This window comes from Halichoerus grypus, chromosome 2 (assembly GCF_964656455.1).
Source record: "Halichoerus grypus chromosome 2, mHalGry1.hap1.1, whole genome shotgun sequence".
Taxonomy (NCBI): Eukaryota; Metazoa; Chordata; class Mammalia; order Carnivora; family Phocidae; genus Halichoerus; species Halichoerus grypus.
The window spans coordinates 162,102,682-162,123,573 of NC_135713.1; the positions used below are offsets into that span (position 1 = coordinate 162,102,682).

The 20,892-nt window shown below is 59.5% G+C and overlaps 1 protein-coding gene across 2 annotated transcripts; it reads right to left on the reverse strand.

The window, feature by feature from the left end:
* Positions 1-7,658: 7,658 nt before the first annotated feature.
* NATD1 (N-acetyltransferase domain containing 1) lies at positions 7,659-20,554 on the reverse strand. Of its 2 annotated transcripts, XM_036101871.2 has the most exons (4): positions 20,210-20,554; positions 17,627-17,756; positions 12,566-12,684; positions 10,716-10,727 (listed from the first exon to the last, which is right to left on the reverse strand). In XM_036101871.2, the coding sequence occupies exons 1-3, from the start codon at positions 20,313-20,315 to the stop codon at positions 12,567-12,569; spliced, it is 354 nt and encodes a 117-aa protein (XP_035957764.1). In that variant the 5' UTR covers positions 20,316-20,554; the 3' UTR covers positions 10,716-10,727; position 12,566. The 2 variants fall into 2 exon arrangements, with proteins under 2 accessions (XP_035957765.1, XP_035957764.1); XM_036101872.2 differs by lacking the exon at positions 17,627-17,756 and having other exon boundaries at positions 7,659-10,727; positions 20,210-20,509.
* Positions 20,555-20,892: the final 338 nt, after the last annotated feature.

The window sequence follows — 20,892 nt, forward strand, 5'->3', positions numbered from 1 at the left end:
GGTGGGGTGGGAGGGATGGGGTGACTGGGTGATGGACACTGGGGAGGGTATGTGTTCTGGTAAGCGCTGTGAATTGTGCAAGACTGTTGAATCTCAGATCTGTACCTCTGAAACAAATAATGCAATATATGTTAAGAAAGAAAAAAAAGAAGAATGTAGCAGGAGGGGAAGAATGAAGGGGGGGAAATCGGAGGGGTAGACGAACTATGAGAGACGATGGACTCTGAAAAACAAACTGAGGGTTCTAGAGGGGAAGGGCGTGGGAGGATGGGTTAGCCTGGTGATGGGTATTGAGGAGGGCACATTCTGAATGGAGTACTGGGTGTTATGCACAAACAATGAATCATGGAACACTATATCTAAAACTAATGATGTAATGTATGGGGATTAACATAATAATAAAAAAATTTAAAAAAAAGAAAAGAAAAGAAAATATGCTGCATGAAAGAAGCTGGTCACATGTATATGAAATGCCCACATAGGCAAATCTAGACAGAATGTGGATTAGTAGTTGTGTGTGAGGGGTGGGGGGGGGGGTGGTGTCAGGAGAGGGAGTGGGGAGGGACTGCTGATGGGTACCAGGTTTCTTCTGGGGATGAAGAGAATGTTTTAGAACTAGGTAGAGGTGATGATTGGCATTTGTGCCAGATCCTTAGTCCACTCTTAATATTGCTCTTTGAATGGGGTCACTCTTCGAACCCTGAAATATAGTTATTTAAAAGAGAAACTCTAGGGGCGCCTGGGTGGCTCAGTCGTTAAGCGTCTGCCTTCGGCTCAGGTCATGATCCCAGGGTTCTGGGATCGAGCCCCGCATCGGGCTCCCTGCTTGGTGGGAAGCCTGCTTCTCGCTTTCCCACTCCCCTTGCTTGTGTTCCTGCTCTTGCTGTCTCTCTGTCAAAATAAATAAAATCCTTAAAAAAAAAAAAAAAAAAGAGAAACTCTATATTGACTATCTGAATGGAATGCCTGTATCACATGCACAATTCTGCAAAAATAAATACAATAAGAACAAAAAAAGATTATTAAATTCTAGCAAGATATTGTCGCTCCCCTAAAGCTCCCAGGAAAAGGGAGACTCTTGCCCCCAAGGTGAGGGGTTGCCCTTTAACTCTGGGCTCTAGACAGCCCAGGATCGTCTCACTGGCTGGCTGGCCTCTGAGGAAAGACTGCCCCACACTCTGAGTAAGGAGCACTCCCCAAAACCCAGTGGGGGGCAGGGGTGAATCTCTCCGTCCAGGCCGGCAAACACAGGCTCCTTGTTCATATGCCCACACCTGCACATGGGCGGGGGGCTCCTCACAACTCCCTGGATTCCTCACACAGAGGGTCCCAGGGACTCTGTGAAATGTCCAGGCCCATGAGGCGGGAGGTCTGAGTTGGAGTCCTGACTCTGGCACCAAGCCAGCTAGGAGACTCCATTGTTCATTCCTTCAGCAAATATCCCTATGTCCCCGACACGGTGCCGCAGCAATGAACACGACAGGTGTGGTCCTGCTTTGGGGCTTTTGTTTCAGCGGCAAGAGTTGGTCAACAAACAAGGAAACAAGTAAGAAAAGTCCAAGGAGTAATATAGGTTCAGAATAAGATGGGGCATGAGGTAAAGAGTGCCTGGGGAGGCAACATTAGATGGGGATGTCAGGAAAGGCAGCATCCACCTTTCCTCTTGCCTAGAATATGGCTGTGATACCTGGAGGTACAGGAGCCATTTTGTGACCATGAAGCAACAAGCAGGAGGGCAAAAGCCAACATAGTAAGAAGATGCAGAGGAGGATGAAAAGAGCCTGGGACTTCATCCTCCAGACTTTGTAATACATAGCATAAATGAAATGCCACTGTGAGTTGGGTTTTCCTAGCAGCTGAACACATGTCTAATTAAAACAGATCTAAATGACAAGGAAGGTGAAATTATGGTAATATTTGGAGGAAGAAAGTTTCAGGTAAAGGGAACAGAAGTGCAAAGGCCCTGGGGCAGCAACAAGCTTCAAGGATTTGAAGTAAAGGAACGAGGTCAGTGCCACTGAACTGTGATGAACCTGAGGGACACGGGTGAGCAGGGGCTGCTTCAGGTCCCTCAGATTGTACCCTTAGTTCAGTGGGAGGGCACTGGACATGGTCTGATTAGGGTTTTAGGAAGATCTTCCTGGCTATTGTGTGGAGAGCAGCCCACAGGGCATAAGAGATAGGTCGGGAGACCAGAAGGTCAGGTGAGGGAGGGAGGCTGGGCCCTGCCCTGGGCTGGATGTAGTGGAGATGGAATCTGGGGACCATGTTTATACACACACACACACACACACACCTCAACACATAGGGCCCTCTTCCACCCAGACAGACCCCAGTTGGAGTCCTGACCCTGCCACTTGTCAGCTGTGGACTTGTGGACACCTCAAACCTACCCATTTCTCGATCTTACTCCCCCGTTGTGATCCAGGACACTGAGGATCTGCCCTGAGCTCCTAAGCTGCCTTCCCACCCCCAACCTTCACCTTGCAATCCTTTCTCCACACTCTAGCCACCATAATTCCTTTAAAACAAATATGAATGTGCCACTTCCCTGCTTACAAGCGTTCAATGAGTCCCCAGAAGCCTCAGCAACAATCTAGATGCCTGACCAGGCCTATGTGTTTGTTAAGGTGTTGTTAGTCTAACATAGACTGAACCATGCCTCAGAGATCAGATGTAATGCTGGGCGCTCCCTCCCAGGAGTCCACCACTTCCTGAAGGGGAAGGGGAGATGGGGGAGGGGAGGCACCACCTTCGGAAAGCCTCCGTCCACTTTTGCTGGCAATTAACAACCAGGGAGCCTGGGAGATGCATCTGTCTGTCCAGGAAGGGCAGGGAATGGAGTTTAGGTGACTTACCGAGTCCCTGCAACAATCTGTCCCCTGGCCACCCAATGGCAGTGCTCCCCTTTCTTCACTCGTACCCTCCGCCCGAGGGACACGCCCACACCACACCATATTTCGGTTTGAGGCCTCCAGTCTCTTAGAGATGCAGCATGTTCTCCACTGGCCTGGGATCTAGAAGTAAAATCCAACTTACTGCGCACTCCGACCCAGAACGAGATGGTAGGACAGGGACGGGATCAACGCAGGTGAAGCTCTCAGCTGAAAAAGGGAGGGCAGGAGACGGCACGTCCCAGCACGTCCCGTGGCAGCCCCAGGCCAGCCACAACGGGATCCCGAGGGGCAGGCGTCGTGGGGACCCCCGGCCTGGCTCGGCTCCGACTCTGCTCTTGGGGAGGACCCTCCCCGTCCTGTTTTCTCCGTGGCCACCTCTGAGGAGGGGTCTGAGGAGGGGTCTGCACGCTTCCTGCAGCCTGCCCCCATGGCCGTGGCCTCGGGGGCCAAGCCCTGGGCATATTCTTCGTTGGCAGTACAGTTCCCTCCAAGACTGAGGGAGCTCTCCTTTCAGGAAGATCCAGAGGACTGTGCCCGTCGCTCTTTCCTAACGTAGCTTTCCAAAAAAAAAAAAAAGAAAGAAAGAAAAGAAAAAGCAGCTCCATTTCTTTGCTTTCTAATCATGTGTCTGTCTCTGCCTCAGTTTACCGAAGCTTAACCTCCGGAGCAGCTCAGACAGTGAGCTGGCGGGCCCAGGGGACACTGCATGTGATCTTGCGGGCGGCCGAGGCTTTGTCTACAGAACTGAGAGACCGTCAGGCCGCTGCTGCCTCAGACGCTGTCAGTTCAATTCCCTGCTCTTTGCGGCCACTAGCAGTTGTCTTTTTGAACACAGCGGGGCCTCCAGCCCTTTCCCGCACCTGCCCTCCATTTGCAGACTGTCCTCTCGCACGTACCTCGTCCTCACGCCTCGCTGCAAACTGAAGGAACCCCCCCGCACACATCAGTATGGGCTTCGATCGCCTGAGTGCCCCCCGAAAGCCACAGGCTCAGGAGCGGCCTGCTCTGCCCTCCAGGGCCTGGCGGGGGCCGGTGGTCACGAGCCTTTTGCCCCCACACGACGTGAGTCTCCACCTTTCCGCTGTGCTGTCCATCCTCTAGCGCCACCTCCTCTCCAGGCTCATTTCCTGCCTCCCTCACCTCTGGACACGTGCAACCTCAAAAGACGCCATCAGCTACCTCACTGCTGGGCCTTTGCTCGTGCTTAATCTACCCAGAGCTTTCTTTCCGTTCATCTGTCAGTCCACCGGTCCCTCCCTCCATCCAACAAACATTGTTGAACGTTAAATCTGTGTCAGGCCCTGCTCCGGTCTGGGGATATCAAAGTGAGCAAAATGGAACACAAACTACTGTTCTCATGGGGCTTGTATCCTCGGAGTGAGATGCAGACAACAAATAATAAACAAGCTAAAATAAACCGGTTATATATAATGTAAGAAGAAAGCAACGATTGGCAAAACTGGAGCAGAATAAGGGAATCAGGAGGGGTGGGTAGCAGCTTAAAGGCGGCGTAGGATCTGGGAAAGGAGGCCTCACTGAGGAGGTGACAGTTGGGCACAGACCTCAAGGAGGCCAGGGAGGAAGACCCAAGGATGGCGGGGAGAAGAGCATTCTGTGCAGATGGAAGTGCATGTGCAAAGGCCCTGAGGTGGGAGTGACTTTGCGGGTATGAGGACCCACAGGGAGGCTTGTGTTGCTGATGAGGAGATGGGGTCGTGAGACCGTGGGGACCACCTGCTACGGGGCCTGTAGGCTGAGCCCTTCACAATGCCCACCTATCTTTTAGCTTTCGACTTAGATATTCCTTCCTCAAGACAGCCTTCCGGGGCCCTCTGCATTGGTGTGGGCGCCTTGCCTGCGAACACCAGCAGCCCTGTCAGAGTCTTCTTACCGGGTGTGTGCTTTCCACTCCTACCCTGCCTCGTGGGGTCCCCTGAAGATGGAGCCCCATCTGCCTCACTCACCCTCAGATCCTCACTGAATACATAGTGGCTACTCCACGTGGGAATGGGATGGGCTTCCGAACGGCAGGGTCTCCACATGTGAAAGGAGGAAGGCTCTCTCTTCACAGGCAAATTCAACTTGGGAAATTTGAAAGAAGGGACCTGATTTTCTGACCTAGTTCATACATTTAGTTGACCTTTTTGTCTTAACAGATAAAACACTGGTAAATTCTCTTTTCCCTGACTTCTTATTCTAGATTCCAGAATGACCACGGAGAGGCTTATTCCTGTCCAGTCTCAGCGTCTTTCCACATCTAACCTGTGACTTCACTGTCGAATGCCTTAAGAAAGAAGCCTCTTGGAAGGATCCTCCTCTGACCTCATGTGTTTCACCCTCTCCCTAATTCAGAGGATTGCTGAATCTCACCCACAGATCTCCCACCCAAACCCAAGCCACAGCCTACAAGTGTCCCGTCACCTACGACAAGCTCATGGCACCATCCCATGATGCGCCAAACGTGAGTTGCCGTTCTAACAGCCATGCGGAGTCGGCCTGGCATTGGGAGCTGTCATTCTGGATCATTCCGGCTTCAGCCATTGGTGTAGATGGATTGGCACGCTATCAGATGCCCTGCCCCTCGCTGGCCAGGATATTTTATCCCGGCTACTCGTCTGGGGGCATCCACATCCCTGCCCCGCCTGGACCACACCTGCAGGCCACACCTCCCAGAGCCCTCGGCAGTGGGGGGCCTGTTCATTTCTGCCCAAGGGCGCACTGGCACGAGCCTAGAAGACGGTGATGGTGTTTCTGGATCTGGGGTGTTTTTAACAGCAGTGGCAGTGACGGGTGGGCACCCACTCCGGGGTTTTGTTCAGGTAGCGACGTCCTAGCAGCGGCCCAGCGATGGCGGCTTTCAGGGACACCTCGTGCCCCAGCTCATGGCACCGCAGCCTCCCACACTACTAACATTCGGGTCATCTTCTCGCGCTGGCTCCTCTCATCCTTCCAACAGTGTGGTCGCCAGTCCCCTGCACTCAATCCCCTGTGTTTGCTGCACCTGATGCAGTCTCCGTTTTCACCCTACACGGACTGATGTTGTTCTTGGTCGGAGCTTTGGCCTCCGAGGAACGATCCCTCGAACACGGGAACCCGGGCTGGCTTGTGTGACCGGACTGGGCTGGGGCACAGTCATGACCTCACCGCCCCCGTGGGGGAAGGGGACCCTGGAAGCTCAAAGCTGCTACTTGACCTCTCAGCTGGTTTTGGTAAGGGGTGGAGGCGCCTCCTGAAGGCCGGGCTTGGAGACCCGCCGGCTGCTGTCCCCAGTCACCGGGATGGGGACGACCGCTACAAATGCCCCGGTGTGGGCTGGATGCGGGGGCTGCAGCGGGGTCAGCAGACAGAAAGGGGTAGACTCGGCTCCAGGCACGGCCACAAGACCGCAGAGCGTCCTCGGCAGCCGGGAACGCCTCGCTCTAACGTCCTGTAGCTGCGGGATGACACAAGGGCCCACGGAGCCCGGAGCTGGGTCTGCTGGGAGCAGCGTGACGTCCCTTCACAGCCTCGCCGGACGCCGGTGGGGAGCTTAGGGCGCTGACTGGGAAGAAGCGGGACCCTGAGAATAGTAGACGGGACGTTTGTGTGGACTTGAGCAAATCCGAGAAGCCTGCCCCGAGGAAGGAGCAACGTGAGCGACTGAATTGTTGGATGCTCCCTCCTAATCCCCGCCTGAAGTCGTCCTCGCGTGCCCAGCAGGCCCCCATGCTTAGCTATGTAGCTTGTAGCTCAAGACAGAACCCACCTCAACCTTCCAAATGAGCAGGGAGGTTGCCAGAAGGGTTAGGTGTGTATTGCTCTGAGACCGTCTGTCACCTAGGGTAGACATTAAGACCTAGGACCCCTGAGCCCAGCATCATCTTACAAAGAGGGCGGGGACCGGGTGTGGATCCTGCTGCTCTTGCTGTCTAGCTATGTGGGCTGCAGCCTAGTGACCCCCCCATTCTGGGCCTCAGTTTCCTCATCTGTAAAATAGGCCTAAGAACTGGGCTCTCACGGCACCTGCCATGACAGGCTGGACAAGATTTTTGAAGGGCTTTCCTCTTCTTCTGTTCGGGGTAGCACTGTAATCCCGAGTGGGAACTAGGAAAACTCCTATTCAGGGGTCCCTCCCTCCCTGGGCAGCGGGGTGGGGGGCAGGGAGCGGGACAGACACAGGACGTGGCCACGTGGCCCTCAAGTGCAGCACCTGGTTTCCTGCATAGGAGCCTGCCTCCCCCCACGGGACCAGAAGCCCCAAAGGAAGGCTCTTTAGTGGGGAGAGGGACATGTCCAAGAGCAGTAGCTGAGGACACGTGAGGGGACATCACAGCCTCTTTCTGGCAAACCCCGTCGGGCTGCTCCGCGGGCCCAGCGCTGAGAGCGTGGCTGCGGCCCTGGGAGGCGGGAGCTGTGACATGTGAAAGGAAAGCAAAGTCCCCAGATCCTGATGCCACTGCGGTCTTGCTGGGAGACCTTAGCCAGGCCCCGGGTGCCTGTCAGAGCCTCGCCTTCTCCACCGGAAAACGGGGGCCTCGCTGCCCATTAAACACGAGGCTGAACACCAGGGACCGGGGACAGAAGAATGGAGAGTGCCTGCCAAGCCTGCCTTTCCCCCTCCTTCCTCACACCCCATGGCTCCTGAACGTCCTTCCTCCTCAGTAAAAGGGGGGCCAATGATCAGACTGCCGTGGGGATGGAGCAGGACGGTGTGGGGGAGAACAGCCCCCCGGCCCGAGTGCCCACTGTGCGGCTTCTAGAAGCACTCCTGGAGCCCGCGCACTCGGTCACACCTTTTATTGAAACGTATGCCATGCAATCTGTTCAGGAGTTTGAAAAATAACAAAGGGAGCAGGTCTGCAGACGGGCCTTGGCCCGGACACCACCTGGAACAGGTCCTGAGTAGGAAAGGCACATGAGTTACCACCTATTTCGACTGGGCAAGAAAAAGAAACCCCCCCCAGCAAGACATGGCAGGAGAGCGCAGGGCCTTTGGGGCAATCTGCTGGAAGGGGGGGCCAGGGTCAGATCCCTAAGCGTCCCCCTGCCCCTGCAGGTGGGAGTGGCCCTCGTGACCTGCCCGCCGGGGAAGGGCTCCTGGCGCAGGCCGGATGGGTGCGGGCAACACCGGAGCACCAGGGGGGCTGGGCTCGGGGCTCCGGGCCTGTGTCTGCTGCAGACCAGGGTCCCAGCCTCGGAGGGCAGGCCGCTGCGGTGCTGAGGCTCTGCTGAAGACTGAGGGCGGGCTGGACGCCGTGGTGGGGGCGGCGGTACATTAAGGCAGCTGGACGCGAGGAGGCTCCAGGTCGCTCCTACAGGAACTGGGGACAAGCTGTTCCTGGGCCCGGGGCTGATCTAAGTCCCCCGAAGCCCTGCATGTCTCCTGGTTCAAGTACTGTTTTGTGTGTATGCTGCCCAAGTGTGGCATGTCACCTGCAGTTAAGAACAAGGTTCCGGCTGGGACCCATGGAGGACTGGGACAGGGCTGCCCTCTCAGCGCCACCTGGCTCTCTGCTCCCGTTCGCCCTGTTGGCCCCAGGGGCTTCCCCGGGGTCCCGTGTGCTACTGCTATAGGGTTCCCTGCCATGGCTGGACTGGGAGGGCCCTGGGCCCAAGTCCCCTCCTGGAGCTGGTTCACCTCACCCTGTACGCCACGGAGGGAAACAGCCCCCGTTTTCTCAGCTACTGGGCAGTTTTCATGACTGAGTCTGTGTTTGACCTTGGGAAGGCATGTGTGGGTGGGGAGAGGGAGGGGAAGGGGACCATAACCCACCTGCCCCAGGAGTCAGAGGGAGAAGGCCCGGACTGGCCCATCTGTCCACTCTTGGGCCTACAACCCACTCTTTCCTTGAGCTGCGCCAGGGGTGAGACACCCCCAGCCTGGGAGGGGACTCAGCAAGTGATCCTACTTCCTGCCAGAGTTCTTCCTGGCCGCGGACCACCAGCAGAGCAGAGGCCCAGGGGCTTCTCCGGCTCCTCACAACAGCCCTTTGCCAACAGCACTGAGGAACATGGTGGGAAAGGCGAGGGGTGCCCTCAGTCCTCGGGGAGGGGAATTCTTAGAGGCCAGAGTGGGGCTGGGAGTGAGCACATGGGAGGCGGTGGGGGATGCTGAGGATCGTGCCTCTCTGGGGCTCAGGGATCCCCCCGTGGGCAGGCTGCCCGGCCTCCATGCATTTCCTGATCTAGACGCTCCTGCCACTGGGTGGGAAGGGGTGTGTGCAAATGTCTGCGGGGGCGGGGGGTGGGGAGCCCCTGAGCTGCGTCGGTTGTCGTGGTGAGCTCGGCAGGAGCCGAGAGCGGGAGCGAAGAGGTGAGTGTGAAGGCAAGCACAGGCCGAGGTCCGCTACAGCGAGTCAGAGAAAGTGAGGGGTCACCGTGGCCACCAGGCCCCCCAGCACACACACCTCCCCAAGCCTGCCACCAGCCAGAGGCCTGGAGGGGACACGGTACCCCTGGGGAGGTGCTGTTAACCGATGTCTCAGCCCCAAAGGGACTGTGACTCCAGGGTCACCCTCCAGCCCCACAGAGAGGCGGCATGGATTTGAGCCTTGTGGGAAGGAGGGCACAGGAGGTCAGGACCCCGAGCCCTCACCAGCTCACAAAGCCTACGGAAGAGAGGGTGCTGGTGTGCACCTCCCAGGCCATTACCAGGAGAGTTGGTCTGGGAGGGACCCTGGGATCCCAGGCAGGCAACAGAACATGCCCAGCCAGAAGCTTGCCACGAAAGAGAAAGATGCTCCGATGTCCAATGTCCACAAAGGAAATCCCTCCACAGAAATGTTTCTTCCCTTCGGGTGGTGAGGACGCTTTTGTGAGGACAGTGCGCCTCCCTCCCACCTGAGCTCCAAAGGGTCCTCTGTGAGAAAGCCCACCCACAGGGTGGCCAAGAGGCCGGCGAAAGGGGGGTTCCTGGTGCTTGGTGCTTGGGCCGCGCCTGGGGCTGGCTCCAGGCAGACCGGGCAAACAGGGAGGGTGGCCACGGGGGACGGGGACCTCGATTTCCTGCCGAGCTGACAGACGAGGGGGCAAGGAATTAAGGGAACAGGTACCAAGGAGAGAACAGCAGCCACTCCACGGCACACAGCCCTGCACACAGGGTCGGGCGAGCCGCGGTGGGTGCCCAGTGCATGCCCCGCACACCTTGCCCGTGAAGGAGCGGTGCCCCTCGCCTTGGCCTGTGCCCCCCGGCGCCGGGGGGGCAGGAGCTGGAGGAAGAGAAGGCTCGGTGCCACGCCCCTGGGAAGCTGGCACGCCAGGTTTCTAACTGCTCCCCTCCACTCAGGGAATCCCCTTCTCGTCCGCACAAAGGACACAGCCTAGGTGGTGGCAGCGGGGGCCCCAAATCAGCCCTCCTGCCGATCACAGAGCAGCGAGCAGCAGGTGGGACCCAGACCAGCCCCAGGGACAGCCCTGGCCACCTTGCAGTCCTGGCCGCAGGCCCCCGCCGGCCCACCCACGACAGGTGGGGGTGGCCTCGTGAGGAGCCAGCCAGCGTTTGCAGAGTGACCACCGCCGGGACCTCGGCTGCCCGGCCTCCCCGTCACCACGGTAGCTGGACCACTGCCCATCGTCGGCCGGCAGCCTCTGGGGGCCACCGAGGAGCGTCCTTACAAAAATAACTCTGAGTCCGTCCCCTGCAGGGAGCAGGTTTCCTGAGAGCACGCGGAGGGCCGGGCCGAAGGCCGCGAGGAGAGGTCTGGCACGGAGGGCTCCTGCCCCGCGGGGCCGGGGCTACGGCTGGAGGCGCTCCAGGTACTGTGGCAGGGGGTTCTCCTTGACGTACTTCTGGATGTACCAGCACGTGAGATGGGCCTTCAGGTCCTCCTCCACTACAAAGTCCAGAGCAGCCTGGCGGCCGGGCAGAGAGAGAAGTGGTCAGTGCCCGCAGCCCGGCCCCCACGCTCTCCCGGGCGCTGCCCTCCGAGGGCGGGAGCTGGAGGCCACGGGACGAGGCCACGGGACGAGGGTGGGAGCTGGAGGCCACTGCCGCCACCCTTCTTTTGCAGCGGGGGAAACCGAGGCCCAAAGCCTGGGTAGACTGCCCGAGGCCACACGACCCCGAAGTGGCTCAGCCGGGATCGGATGCAGAGGCCCTGGGAGGGCAGCCCAGTGAGCCCAGCAGCAACGTGCGCACGGCTCCGTGCGTCTTGAAGGGCGCCAAGCAGGCACTAAGCCAGAGAACGCCCGACCCCGCGCCGCGTCTTGCCGGTCCCCCAGCCCAGCCGCGAGGCCTGGCAGCCAGCACACCCGCCCCATCGATCTCGGGGCCTCCGTGCTCGCCAGGCCTGCAGCTCTTTCCGTCATCTTCACGCGGCCACTCCTTTGATGCCTCGTCCTGGAACCTTACCCCCTGGAACCTAACCAGCAGCCCCAGGGCTCCCTGCACCTCGCAGAGGTCACGCTCAGCTCTTAGTGGGCTTCCGAAGCCCATCGGGGGAGGGGGAGGGGGGCGGGGAGGGAAGCAATAAGGGTGGCAGCCTGTGGCCTTCGTCATAGCTCTGGCTGATCTCCCCAAGGAGCTCAGGAGACGGAGAGCGAGGGTGCCCGGGGTACCCCCTGCCCCCGGTGCCTTGCAGGATGTGCTGCACCCAGCTGGCGTTTAATAAGTGTGTGCTGAAACGAAGTGGAGGACGGCCTGGGTGGGACTGGCTGGTCTGATGAGGGGGGAGCAGCATTTACTGAGCACCTACCAGGACCTTGGGCTTACATGCCGGCCAGTTTGAACCTCCAGCTCCACTCGCCCAAGCAGGCCTTGTCGCGTCTCACCGTCCACACCCCATCTCAGGGCTCACAACCTGAGACTCTCGAGAGACAAGATTCCAGTCTATTCTCCCATTTCGCAGAAAAAGAAACGGAAGGCCCAAGAAGGCCTCGGAGGCCACACGGTGAACACCTTCGTGCCCTCAGCAGGCAGGGCTCAGAGGAGACACGGCCGGGGCCGGCCGGCAGATCCCACGCCTGGCCAAGGCTCCGCAGCATGAGGGAGGGGTGCACCCCGCTCCACGGCCCGCCTCCCATCTGCCCAGGTCAGTAACGCCCAGAGTTTCCTCAGTGGCAACACGGGACAAGCCGCACAGAGCAGCTCAGAGGCGGGGCCCGTTTAAAGGAAGAAGACAGCTGTGTCTGCAAGACCTGGGCACGAGTCGCTGGCCCCGGGGGGGCAGTAGCTACATGGGGCGGAGGGGACAGGGGAGAGGAGGAACGGAGGCGCGAGGTGGGCGTGCAGGTGGGTAGAGCAGCCAGAGGGCAGAACAGGGGCCTGGAGCAGCCCTCAGGGCCACGAACGGAAGGCCATTCTCTGTTCCAGGCTGCAATTCCCCGAATTAAGGCCACACCTGCTCTCCAGCCGGCCTGGGCTCTGGGGTGCTTTGGGGATGGAGGGCTTGGGGGCGGAATGGGACGCAAGCCGTCGTTCCCGGACTTTCCTTTATCTCCTCGTTCAGTACGGGTTTACTGAGCACCTATCACTTCTGTGCCGGGTGCCGGCGCCCCGGCCATGAGCTCCTGCCGTATATAGCAGGGGTCCGCAGCCCCGGACACTTAGCTCTACAGAACCCTAGGGCCTGGGCCCAGACCTGCTGCCTCCCGCCCCAGAGGGGCTGGGGGAAGGCAGAGTGTGCTGCCAGCCCGTTGTCCACTCCCAGCTGTAACGTGTTGGCAAGGTGGGCACCGTCTCCGCACCCTACCTTAGCCAGGTGCTTGGCGATGCCACGGCCGCGGTAGGCGTCGGGGACCTCGGTGTGCTGCAGGTCCACGATCCGCTTGCCCACATACTCGTAGAGCAGGACAGCCCGGTCGTGACATCCTGCAGAGGGAGGGTGGTGAACAGGTGAGGCCCCGGACACGCTCGGGGCTTAAATCAGGCAAATGGAGGGATGGGCGTTCGGAGCCAGGGTGCCGGAGCTGGACCCGGAATGACCTCTCTGTGCCTCAGTTTCCTTATCCATAAACTGGGGGATGTAATAAAGCATCCTCATCTTTTGTGGAAGACTAAGTGAGGTCATTTCTACACAACGCTGAGAGCAGTGCCTAGAACACACGGAGCACGTGAGCCTCTGCTGTCGTAAGCCCAGCCAGCCAGCCAGCCTATCTGTCCATCTGTCCCTTCACCCCTGTATCCAACCATTCCATTCAACAGATGTTTACGGAGCCCCAGGCACTGTTTCTGGTACTGGGACTCAGCTACAAACAAGCCAGACAAAGAGCCCTGCCCTCGTGGAACTCAGTAGAAGGGGAGACAGAGGATAAACAAGAAAAGCAAGTTAATGTGCAGCGGGGCAGGGGGTGGGGTAGGGGCGGAGGGAGTGCTGGGTAGAAACAGGAAGGAGCAGAGGGAGTCGGCCATGCGATGTCTGGGGGAACCATGTTTCAGCAGAGGGAACAGCCAGTGCAAAGGCTCTGAGGCAGGAGTGGGTCTGATGTGCTGGAGGGCCAGTGAGGAGGCTGGGGTGGCTGGAGCAGTGTCGGCAAAGGGGAGGGCAGGGGGGTGACAGGAGCAGGTGCTGCGGAGACTTTAAGTCACTGTGAGCTGGGGGCCAGAGGAGGGTCCTTGGCAGGGGAGGGACAGGAGGTGACTCAGGGTTTCACGGGATCCCTCTGGGCGCCGCAAGAACAGACCAGGGCAGGCGCAGGGAGACCAATGGGACGGCTACTGCACTGGCCCAGGTGAGCGATGGCGGGGACCCAGGCGTGGGCAGAGGCAGTGGGGTTCGGGAAGGCATCGGACTTGGACGGTGTCGTGAAGGTGCAGCCGGCAGGACTTGCCAGTGACCTGCACGTGGTGAGAGAAAGAGGGGTTGAGGATAACTCCACGGTTTATCATTTCAGGCCACTGTAAGTGTACAAGGGAAAAAATAAAGTGCATTGGGGGCAAGACGGGGCTATTTAACCAGGGGCAGGCTGGGGAGATCCCTCCAAGAAAACGTCGGAGTTGAGGGGGTGGCTGAGGGAGGGAAAGGCAGAGGACAGGCTCGATGGAAAGGCCCTGAGGTTAGAAAACACAATTCACTGGCTCTAAAAGAAAACATGTCAATGCCAAGCGTCTTTCTTTAATTTTTAAAAGCAAATAGTCTTTCGTGTGTTGTAACTTTAAAGCATCCTAGAGAATTCGCTCCTCAATGCTGCCTGGGCTCCCAGCCCGGGGCAAGCGTGGAAGGCTGACAGGCCAAGAGATACCAATGACCAGACCAGGGTCTCACAGCAAATTGGACACGGCAACAGGCTCTGATCCCATGTGGGAGGCTTTCTGTTTCTCCCCAAAGCTCCAGGAGGAGGCTACAATTCATCTTCCCATTTCCAGATGGGAAAGCTGAGCTCCAGAGATCCAAGGGCCACAGCGAGTCCCAGGTGAGGCCGGCGGTACCCGGGCCTCCTGACCCTCAGCCCCGTTCTCTTTCTGCCCCACCTCAACACGCCTCCTCTCCCCTGCCTCCAGGCCTTGGCCTCCGCAGTTCCTTCTGCCTGGAACGCCCTTTCTCCTTCTTGGCCCCAGTGAGGGTGGCCCCAGTCCCGCCTCCTCCCCACACTTCCAGATCCCCAACGTCTCCTCCTCACGTCCCCTCTGTGGCTCTGCGGGCCGAGCTGCGGCCAGGGTCCAGCAGTGGCCTCCACTCCACCTGCCCCTGCTGTGTGGCATGGGACTTGGCTCTTGGCTCCGGCATCTGTACCGGGAAGTCAGTTCAGCTCACCCAGTACAGGAGAGCAGAGATCAGGAGGCTATTTTGGGCCTGGGCTGGTCACCGGTCACTGAAGGACTGCTGCGTGCCTGCCCTGGCCATTTAAGGACCCCAAAACTCAGGGAGGGCCTACTATGTGTTAGGCGGGGTTTCGAGTGCTGTGCCTGCCGCTGTGAAGGAAACTGACTACACCTTCCCTCATAGACAAAGACAAGTAAACAGTACCATCGTAATAGTGGAACTCGAAGATGATAAGGTGGAATACAGCAGAGAAGACAGGAGGGCTGCCATCTTAAATGGAGTCTACAGGGGGGCGCCTGGGTGGCTCAGTTGGTTAAGCGACTGCCTTCGGCTCAAAACTAGTTACACGGCAGGTCATGATCCTGGAGTCAGGATCAGGTCATGATCCTGGAGTCCCGGGATCGAGTCCCACATCGGGCTCCCTGCTCAGCGGGGAGTCTGCTTCTCCCTCTGACCCTCCCCCCTCTCATGTGCTCTCTCTCATTCTCTCTCTCAAATAAATAAATAAAAAATCTTTAAAAAAAAAAAATGGAGTCCACAGGGAGGCCTCTTTTGAGCAAAGACCTGGGGGAGGTGAAAGATCCGATCCAAAGGGGGATGTGGGGGATGAGCTGTCCAGGTGCCCAGAACAGCATGTGCAAAGGCCCTGAGGCGGGATGTTGGAGTATCAGTGAGTGGGAGGAGCTGAACCCGAATGAGGGAGGGAGAGCAGTATGAAGCCACGCGGGGCCCTGGCTTTCTCCGGCTGGCCTCTGGGGAGATGACAGGCGGCTCACACCTGAGGGGCCCCGCCACGGGCAGTCCTGTGTTCGGCTCTCTCCACACACTATTCCGCACCACAATCTTACAAAGTGCAGAAGAGTCTTACAGCCCTGTGTACAGATGGGGAAACTGAGGCTCCAAGAGGCAGTCACACAGCCTGGCAGCATGCGGGGCTGAGCTCACTTAGAGTTTGCTGGCTGAAAGAGGTACAAAAAGGCATCTGGGGTCACCGGGGTGGACGTGGGCTACATGTGAGGGGAAAAGCTCTGTAGTGAACCCTCCTGCGGACCCGGCCACAGCACCCGACCTGGGGAGGAAGCAGACCTGTCCTATGGCCGGGCACCCACCTCAGCCCTAGAGGGGCAGCAAATGTCCACCCACACCCGACACGGTCCAATCCACCCCCACCCCCCCAAACCGGCCTGGAGAGCCCCAGGAAATGGCCAGCCTCCCGTGACTCAGGGCAAGATCCTCAAGGTCCTCTGGGCCTTGCCTTCCTCTCGGACTCTGATCTGACCCTTCAGCAGGTCCATGGACATAACCTTCAAAACGTGCCTGCAATCAGGCCACCGCTCGCATCTCCACCGGCACCCCCTTCAGGCTGCCTTGCTGGCTTCCCTGCATCCGCCCGCTGGATCCCTGTCGGGGCCCTGGTCCAGCCACACTGGCCTTGCTGTTTCTCACACACACCTAGCTCTTGACCCCCCAGCCTTTGCCGAGCTGTCCGGGTCGCCTGCTCCGGCCCCAGACCCTTATCTGGGCCGGGTTCCATGCGCTGCCAGAAACTCCAAGCCTCACTGGCAAGGGGGTCAGTGCTTGCCACTGGGGGCCCCAGAAACAAGCCCAGGGCAGGGCGGGGCCCGAGTTCCAGTCCCGGCTCTGCCAGGTGACCTCAGGCCAGTGCTGACACCTGTGTCCAATCCCTCACCTGTCCTGCCTGGGACAATCGCTACCACCCTCCCGGACCTCAGAGTCACGTCGAGATCATGAACTGTAACTAGTTTTGAGAAAAGTGAAAGCTGCTCTGCTCGTGGGGACTCTGCCCTGGGTTTCTCCACTCTGGGACCCTCCACTGGCCCCAACTCAGGACCCAAGTCCCCAGGAAGTTATCAGGAGAAGGGGTCACCGAGAAATTGTCGGCCCTGGCAGGTGGGGAGAGAGGAGCTGGGAATCTGGGTGGGAGATGTGGGATCTTTGCAGAGGGACATGATCCCCGCTCTGGCCAAACCCACCCTGAGAGGAGCGCCAGTGGGTCCAAACCCCCAGGCAAAGGCAAAGCCAGAACCCGGGCCTCCGGGAGGGGCGATACATGAGCGGCTAGGAGGGGACGCCGACAAAGGGGCTGGGGCCTAGAGAAGTGCAAGGGGCACAACCCAGCACGGCCAGGAGGCCCTGAGGGCAGAGCCTGGCGGTTACCCAGGCAAGTCCATCCACACACCGGGCTGGGCCCCTCGCCACACCACGCATCCTCTCCCGCCCTCCCTGCTCAGGAACACTGCTCTAGGTGGGTATCATGGGACACTGTGGGGTGGCAACATGGGGTCATGTACGGGCCTCATACCCAGGATTGGGATCTGAATGCCACAAGACTGGCTGCTTCACTTTCAGTCCTGCTGCCTTTGGGGGTGCCGACGGAGGCCAGGGGTACTTACTAACTCTCTGGGGTCTCAGTCTTCCCATCTGTAAAATGGGGGTCAGGAAGGATGTGGAAAGCACCAGGACCCTAGGAGCCCCCACAGATGACCCTCCTCCCTGCAGCACGTGAGACAGTCAGCCCTGGCTGGGAGGGGAGAGGAAAGGCCAAGGAAGGGACCTCCCAGGGGTGGGGGCTCAGTTCTGGCTTAGATGCCTACTGGCTGTGTGCCCTGGTTTCCCCCCCTATGGAATGCTGATGCACAAGCTAGTGTTTCAGAACGTGGATGTGGGCGCCAGGCCTGGGCTCCAGCATCGTCTCACACTCCATGTCAGTAAGAGCCAGCCACGCTTCCTTCTGCATCTGTCCAGCCCTGCTCACAACGTCTGGACTAGTGCAGTAGCTACCTCCCCACTTCTGTCTTGTGCCACACAGTCTGCTCCCCTGGGAGCAGCCGGAAGGAGCCTGGGACATCCCACCCAGCCTCTGCTCAGGACCTTCCCAGGCACCTACCTCACTGGGAGTCAAAGCCAAGTCCTCACTATGGCTTTCGTGGCCCCCGTACCACTGGCCCCCCATGACCTCTTGACCTTATCTGCTGCTATTCCTCCGATCTCCCTTCTCCATTACTCCACTCTCTTGCTCTGGATACACACCAGGCAGCGCAGGCCCTTTGCTCCTGCTGCTTCTTCCTCTTGGAACGCTCTTCCCGCTGGAGCTCTTCCTTCCTTGCCTCCTTTAGGTCTTTCTTTAACTGGCACCTTCCCAGAGCGGCCTCCCGGACACCTGATGGGAAACAGCAGCCCTTTCCCGGCACGCCTTTCTGCTGCCCTGCCTTACTCTCACCAGGCCCTGGCGTTCCAGCACGCTTCACCCTTCAGTTAGTGTCCGCCACCCCTCTGGACTGTCAGTCCCACGAGTACTCAGCTCCTAGGGCAACGCTTGGCACAGAGTAGGTGCTCAACAAGGACTTGTGGAATGAATCCCAGTTCTTCCACCTCCAAGGTCCAAGACCCTGAGCAACTGCGTCACTTCCCTGTATCCTGGGATCCTCATCTGTAGAACAGGAAGAGCAGTTTCCCCTGAGCCCGCCCTCACATGCCCACAGCCCGCCTGGGACACAAGGGCTTCAGGGCAGATGCTCCAAGCCTGCCCTCGTGCACAACCAGAGTTTGCTGGAAGCTTATCAGCACAGCCCTGCCAGGGGCAGCCCATCCCGGGACCTGGGGCTGCTCTGGCTCTCAGCCGAAGTGGTCACCTCTCTCAGTGGGTACAATGAGCCAGTCTCCAGGGCCTGCCCTGCAGTTCGGGAGACTCTAGGACACGCTCCTCCCCTCCCGAGCTGAGGCAGGACGGGGCCCTGACACCGATCAGCTCCCCCCCACTCCCCGTATACACACCCAGCCCCCACCTTCCAGGCTGGAGAGAAGCTGGCGGCCTCCCACTTCTCCCTGGGCTTGGCTGGGGGATCCCCAGGCCATTTTACAGTTAGCCATTTGGGGAAGGCAAGAAGACAAGTTTAGAAATATGGCGAGGCACGTCCAGCCTCGACTACAGCCAGCTCTAGAGGGCTGCTGTCCCTTCGCTGTACTGATTCGCCAAAAAAAAAGAAAAAAAGGAAAACCCCAAACATTCCCTTTTTCTTCTGTCTCTGTGAATGTACAGAGGAGCCTCTTGAACCCCCCGCCCCCCAAGAGAACCAGAGGCCTCTCTGGAACCTCAGAAAAGAAGATCTGAAAAACCACAAGGACCCTCCACACAAGAATGGCCAGCCCTGAGTGTCAAGGTCGGCTGGGCCACGGCGAGCGCCATGCTGGTGGAAGGACTTACATCCACACGGGAAGAACCCCGTGTAAGGTCATTTGGGCCCAGGGTCGAGGTCTGGCACTTTGTGATACAGGGCAAGTCACTCCTTCCCTCTGGTTCAAACCTCAGTTTACTCATCCGTAATATGGGGTGAAAATGCCCCCATCACAGGGATGTGGTGGGGCCTGAGAAACGTCCATGCCCCAACCCCAGCCCCTCCTGACTGCGTCCCAGGGCAGGTTGGACAAGCCCGGTTCCGGGGGTCAGACCAGGTAGGATCTTATCCCAGCTCTGCCCTAACTCACTGCCTGACCTCAGGCAAGCCTCTCCCTTTTCGGAGGCTCTGCCTTCCCTTCTCAGAAATGGGCACGATGGCCTTTGAGGGCCCTTCTGGCTTGGACACTGCCACCGGGGGCCCAGCTGGGAGGGAAGAAGAAGTTATTAACGCAGAGAGGGGGTGCACAGGGAGGTCACGATCCTGGATTTTATAACTCTATTTTCTATCCCCCAGACCTCTTAGGGTGGAGGGGGGATGGGTGAGTAAGTGGTGGAAACTTTCTTTACAGGAAATGAAGACTTGACTCTGCTTTCTGGTTTTAAAAACCACCACTGGTCCATGTTGAGCGGCATGTGCCATGTGCTGCCAGCGCTACCCTAAGCCTCCTTTACTCTCAGGACAGCATTTCATCCCTACAACCAGGGGACAAGTGTGCACTGGTGTTACTCCCATTGCCGAGATGGAGAAACTGGGGCACACAGAGGTGGGGCAACTTGGCCAAAGGCTCAGAGCCACAGGGCTGATGGTGACACCTTCCCCTCCGTAGTCCCCACTGAGGCAGACACCCCTGTCTCCCTCAGCCCGGGTCTGCCCAGAAGATTCCCCCAACCACCTCGGTGCAGAAAAGCTAAAGTTCCCGGGGGCGGCAAGAAGCCACTCAGCACCCGGGGAAAGGGCGGAGGTCACCGCTGGTTGACCCACTCTCCAGGATCTCCAACCGCAGCCCAAAGAGGTGTCCGACACCGGAAAACTGCCGCGCCTGAGCAGGTGCGGGTCCCCTGGGGCTTGAAGCCGGGTGCCGGCGGCAGAGGACCCGAGCTGGCCCTACTTCTACCTCTGCCTCCCCGGGAGGTCCTCTGGCCGCCTGCCCCGGGTCCTCCGCGTGGGCGCGCCTCTCCCGGGCCGCCCGCTCCTCCCAGCCCCGCGACTCGGCCGCGCCCCCACCTAGCCCGCGAGCGCAGCCCCGGGCCTGCTCCCGGAGCACTGGGCGGAGCGGCCTCGGAGCGGCGGCCGTCCGGAGGCCACCCCGCGGCGCGCGCTCGCGACGCCCCTCCCGGGCTGCGGGCCGGGGGCGCGCGCCCCAGCTAGGGGGCGGCCTCGGCGGGCCCCGCTCGCTCGCAGACAAAAGGCGGGGGCGGGCCGGACGCCGCGTTACCGTTGAGCCGGACGGTGAACTGGCGGCGCCGGCGGTCGTGCTCCACGCGGATGGGGCAGCCCTGCTCCAGCGCGCCCAGCGGCACGGCGGCCGCCGAGTGCGCCATCTGCGCGCCGGGCAGCGCCGGGCAGCGGCCGCTGGGGACCCGCGGCCCGCGCCGGCTCGGTGGGGGCCGGGCGCGCGGAGAGGTGCGCGGACCCGCGGCGGCGGCGGCGGTGGCGGCGGCGGCGGGGACGGGGACGCGGACGCGGGGCGGCCGGCAGCCCGCGGCCGGGAGACCGCAGGCGGCGGCGCAGAAACTGACACTCGGCGGCGGCCGCGGCGGCAGCAGCAACAAAAAAAAGGAGGGGGGGCCAGGAAATCAGCTGTGAGGTCACGTGCGGCGCGCAGCCAGTGGGCGCACGACCTTTTTGTTTTGATACATTCCATTCGACTCTTAAAGGGGCCGTGCGCCTCCCTGGCCGCGCTCCCCTCGTCGCTCCAAACAAAACAAGGCGAGCCGCATCCGCGCCTGGGACACTTTTCCCTCTTGCGTTTGACTGACCCACAAGCAACTTTAGGGCCCCCACACGGACCCCTTCTCCAAAAAGATGTAACGACCTATAGGGAATTCTAATCATCCCCTCGAAGCCACCATTTATTAAGCACTTGCTGTGTGCGCAGCGTGTGCAAGGCAAAGCCCT

Coding starts and splice junctions, on each gene's coding strand:
- NATD1 (XM_036101871.2), bottom strand. CDS start 20,315: ATGGCGCACTCGGCGGCCGCCGTGCCGCTGGGCGCGCTGGAGCAGGGC. Junction 17,757..20,209: donor GTTCACCGTCCGGCTCAACG/GTAACGCGGCGT, acceptor GTTTCCCATCAG/GTGTCCGGGAGGCCGCTCTG. Junction 12,685..17,626: donor CAAAGGGCCTGCGCTGCCTG/GTGTGTATCCAG, acceptor CTCCCTCTGCAG/GATGTCACGACCGGGCTGTC.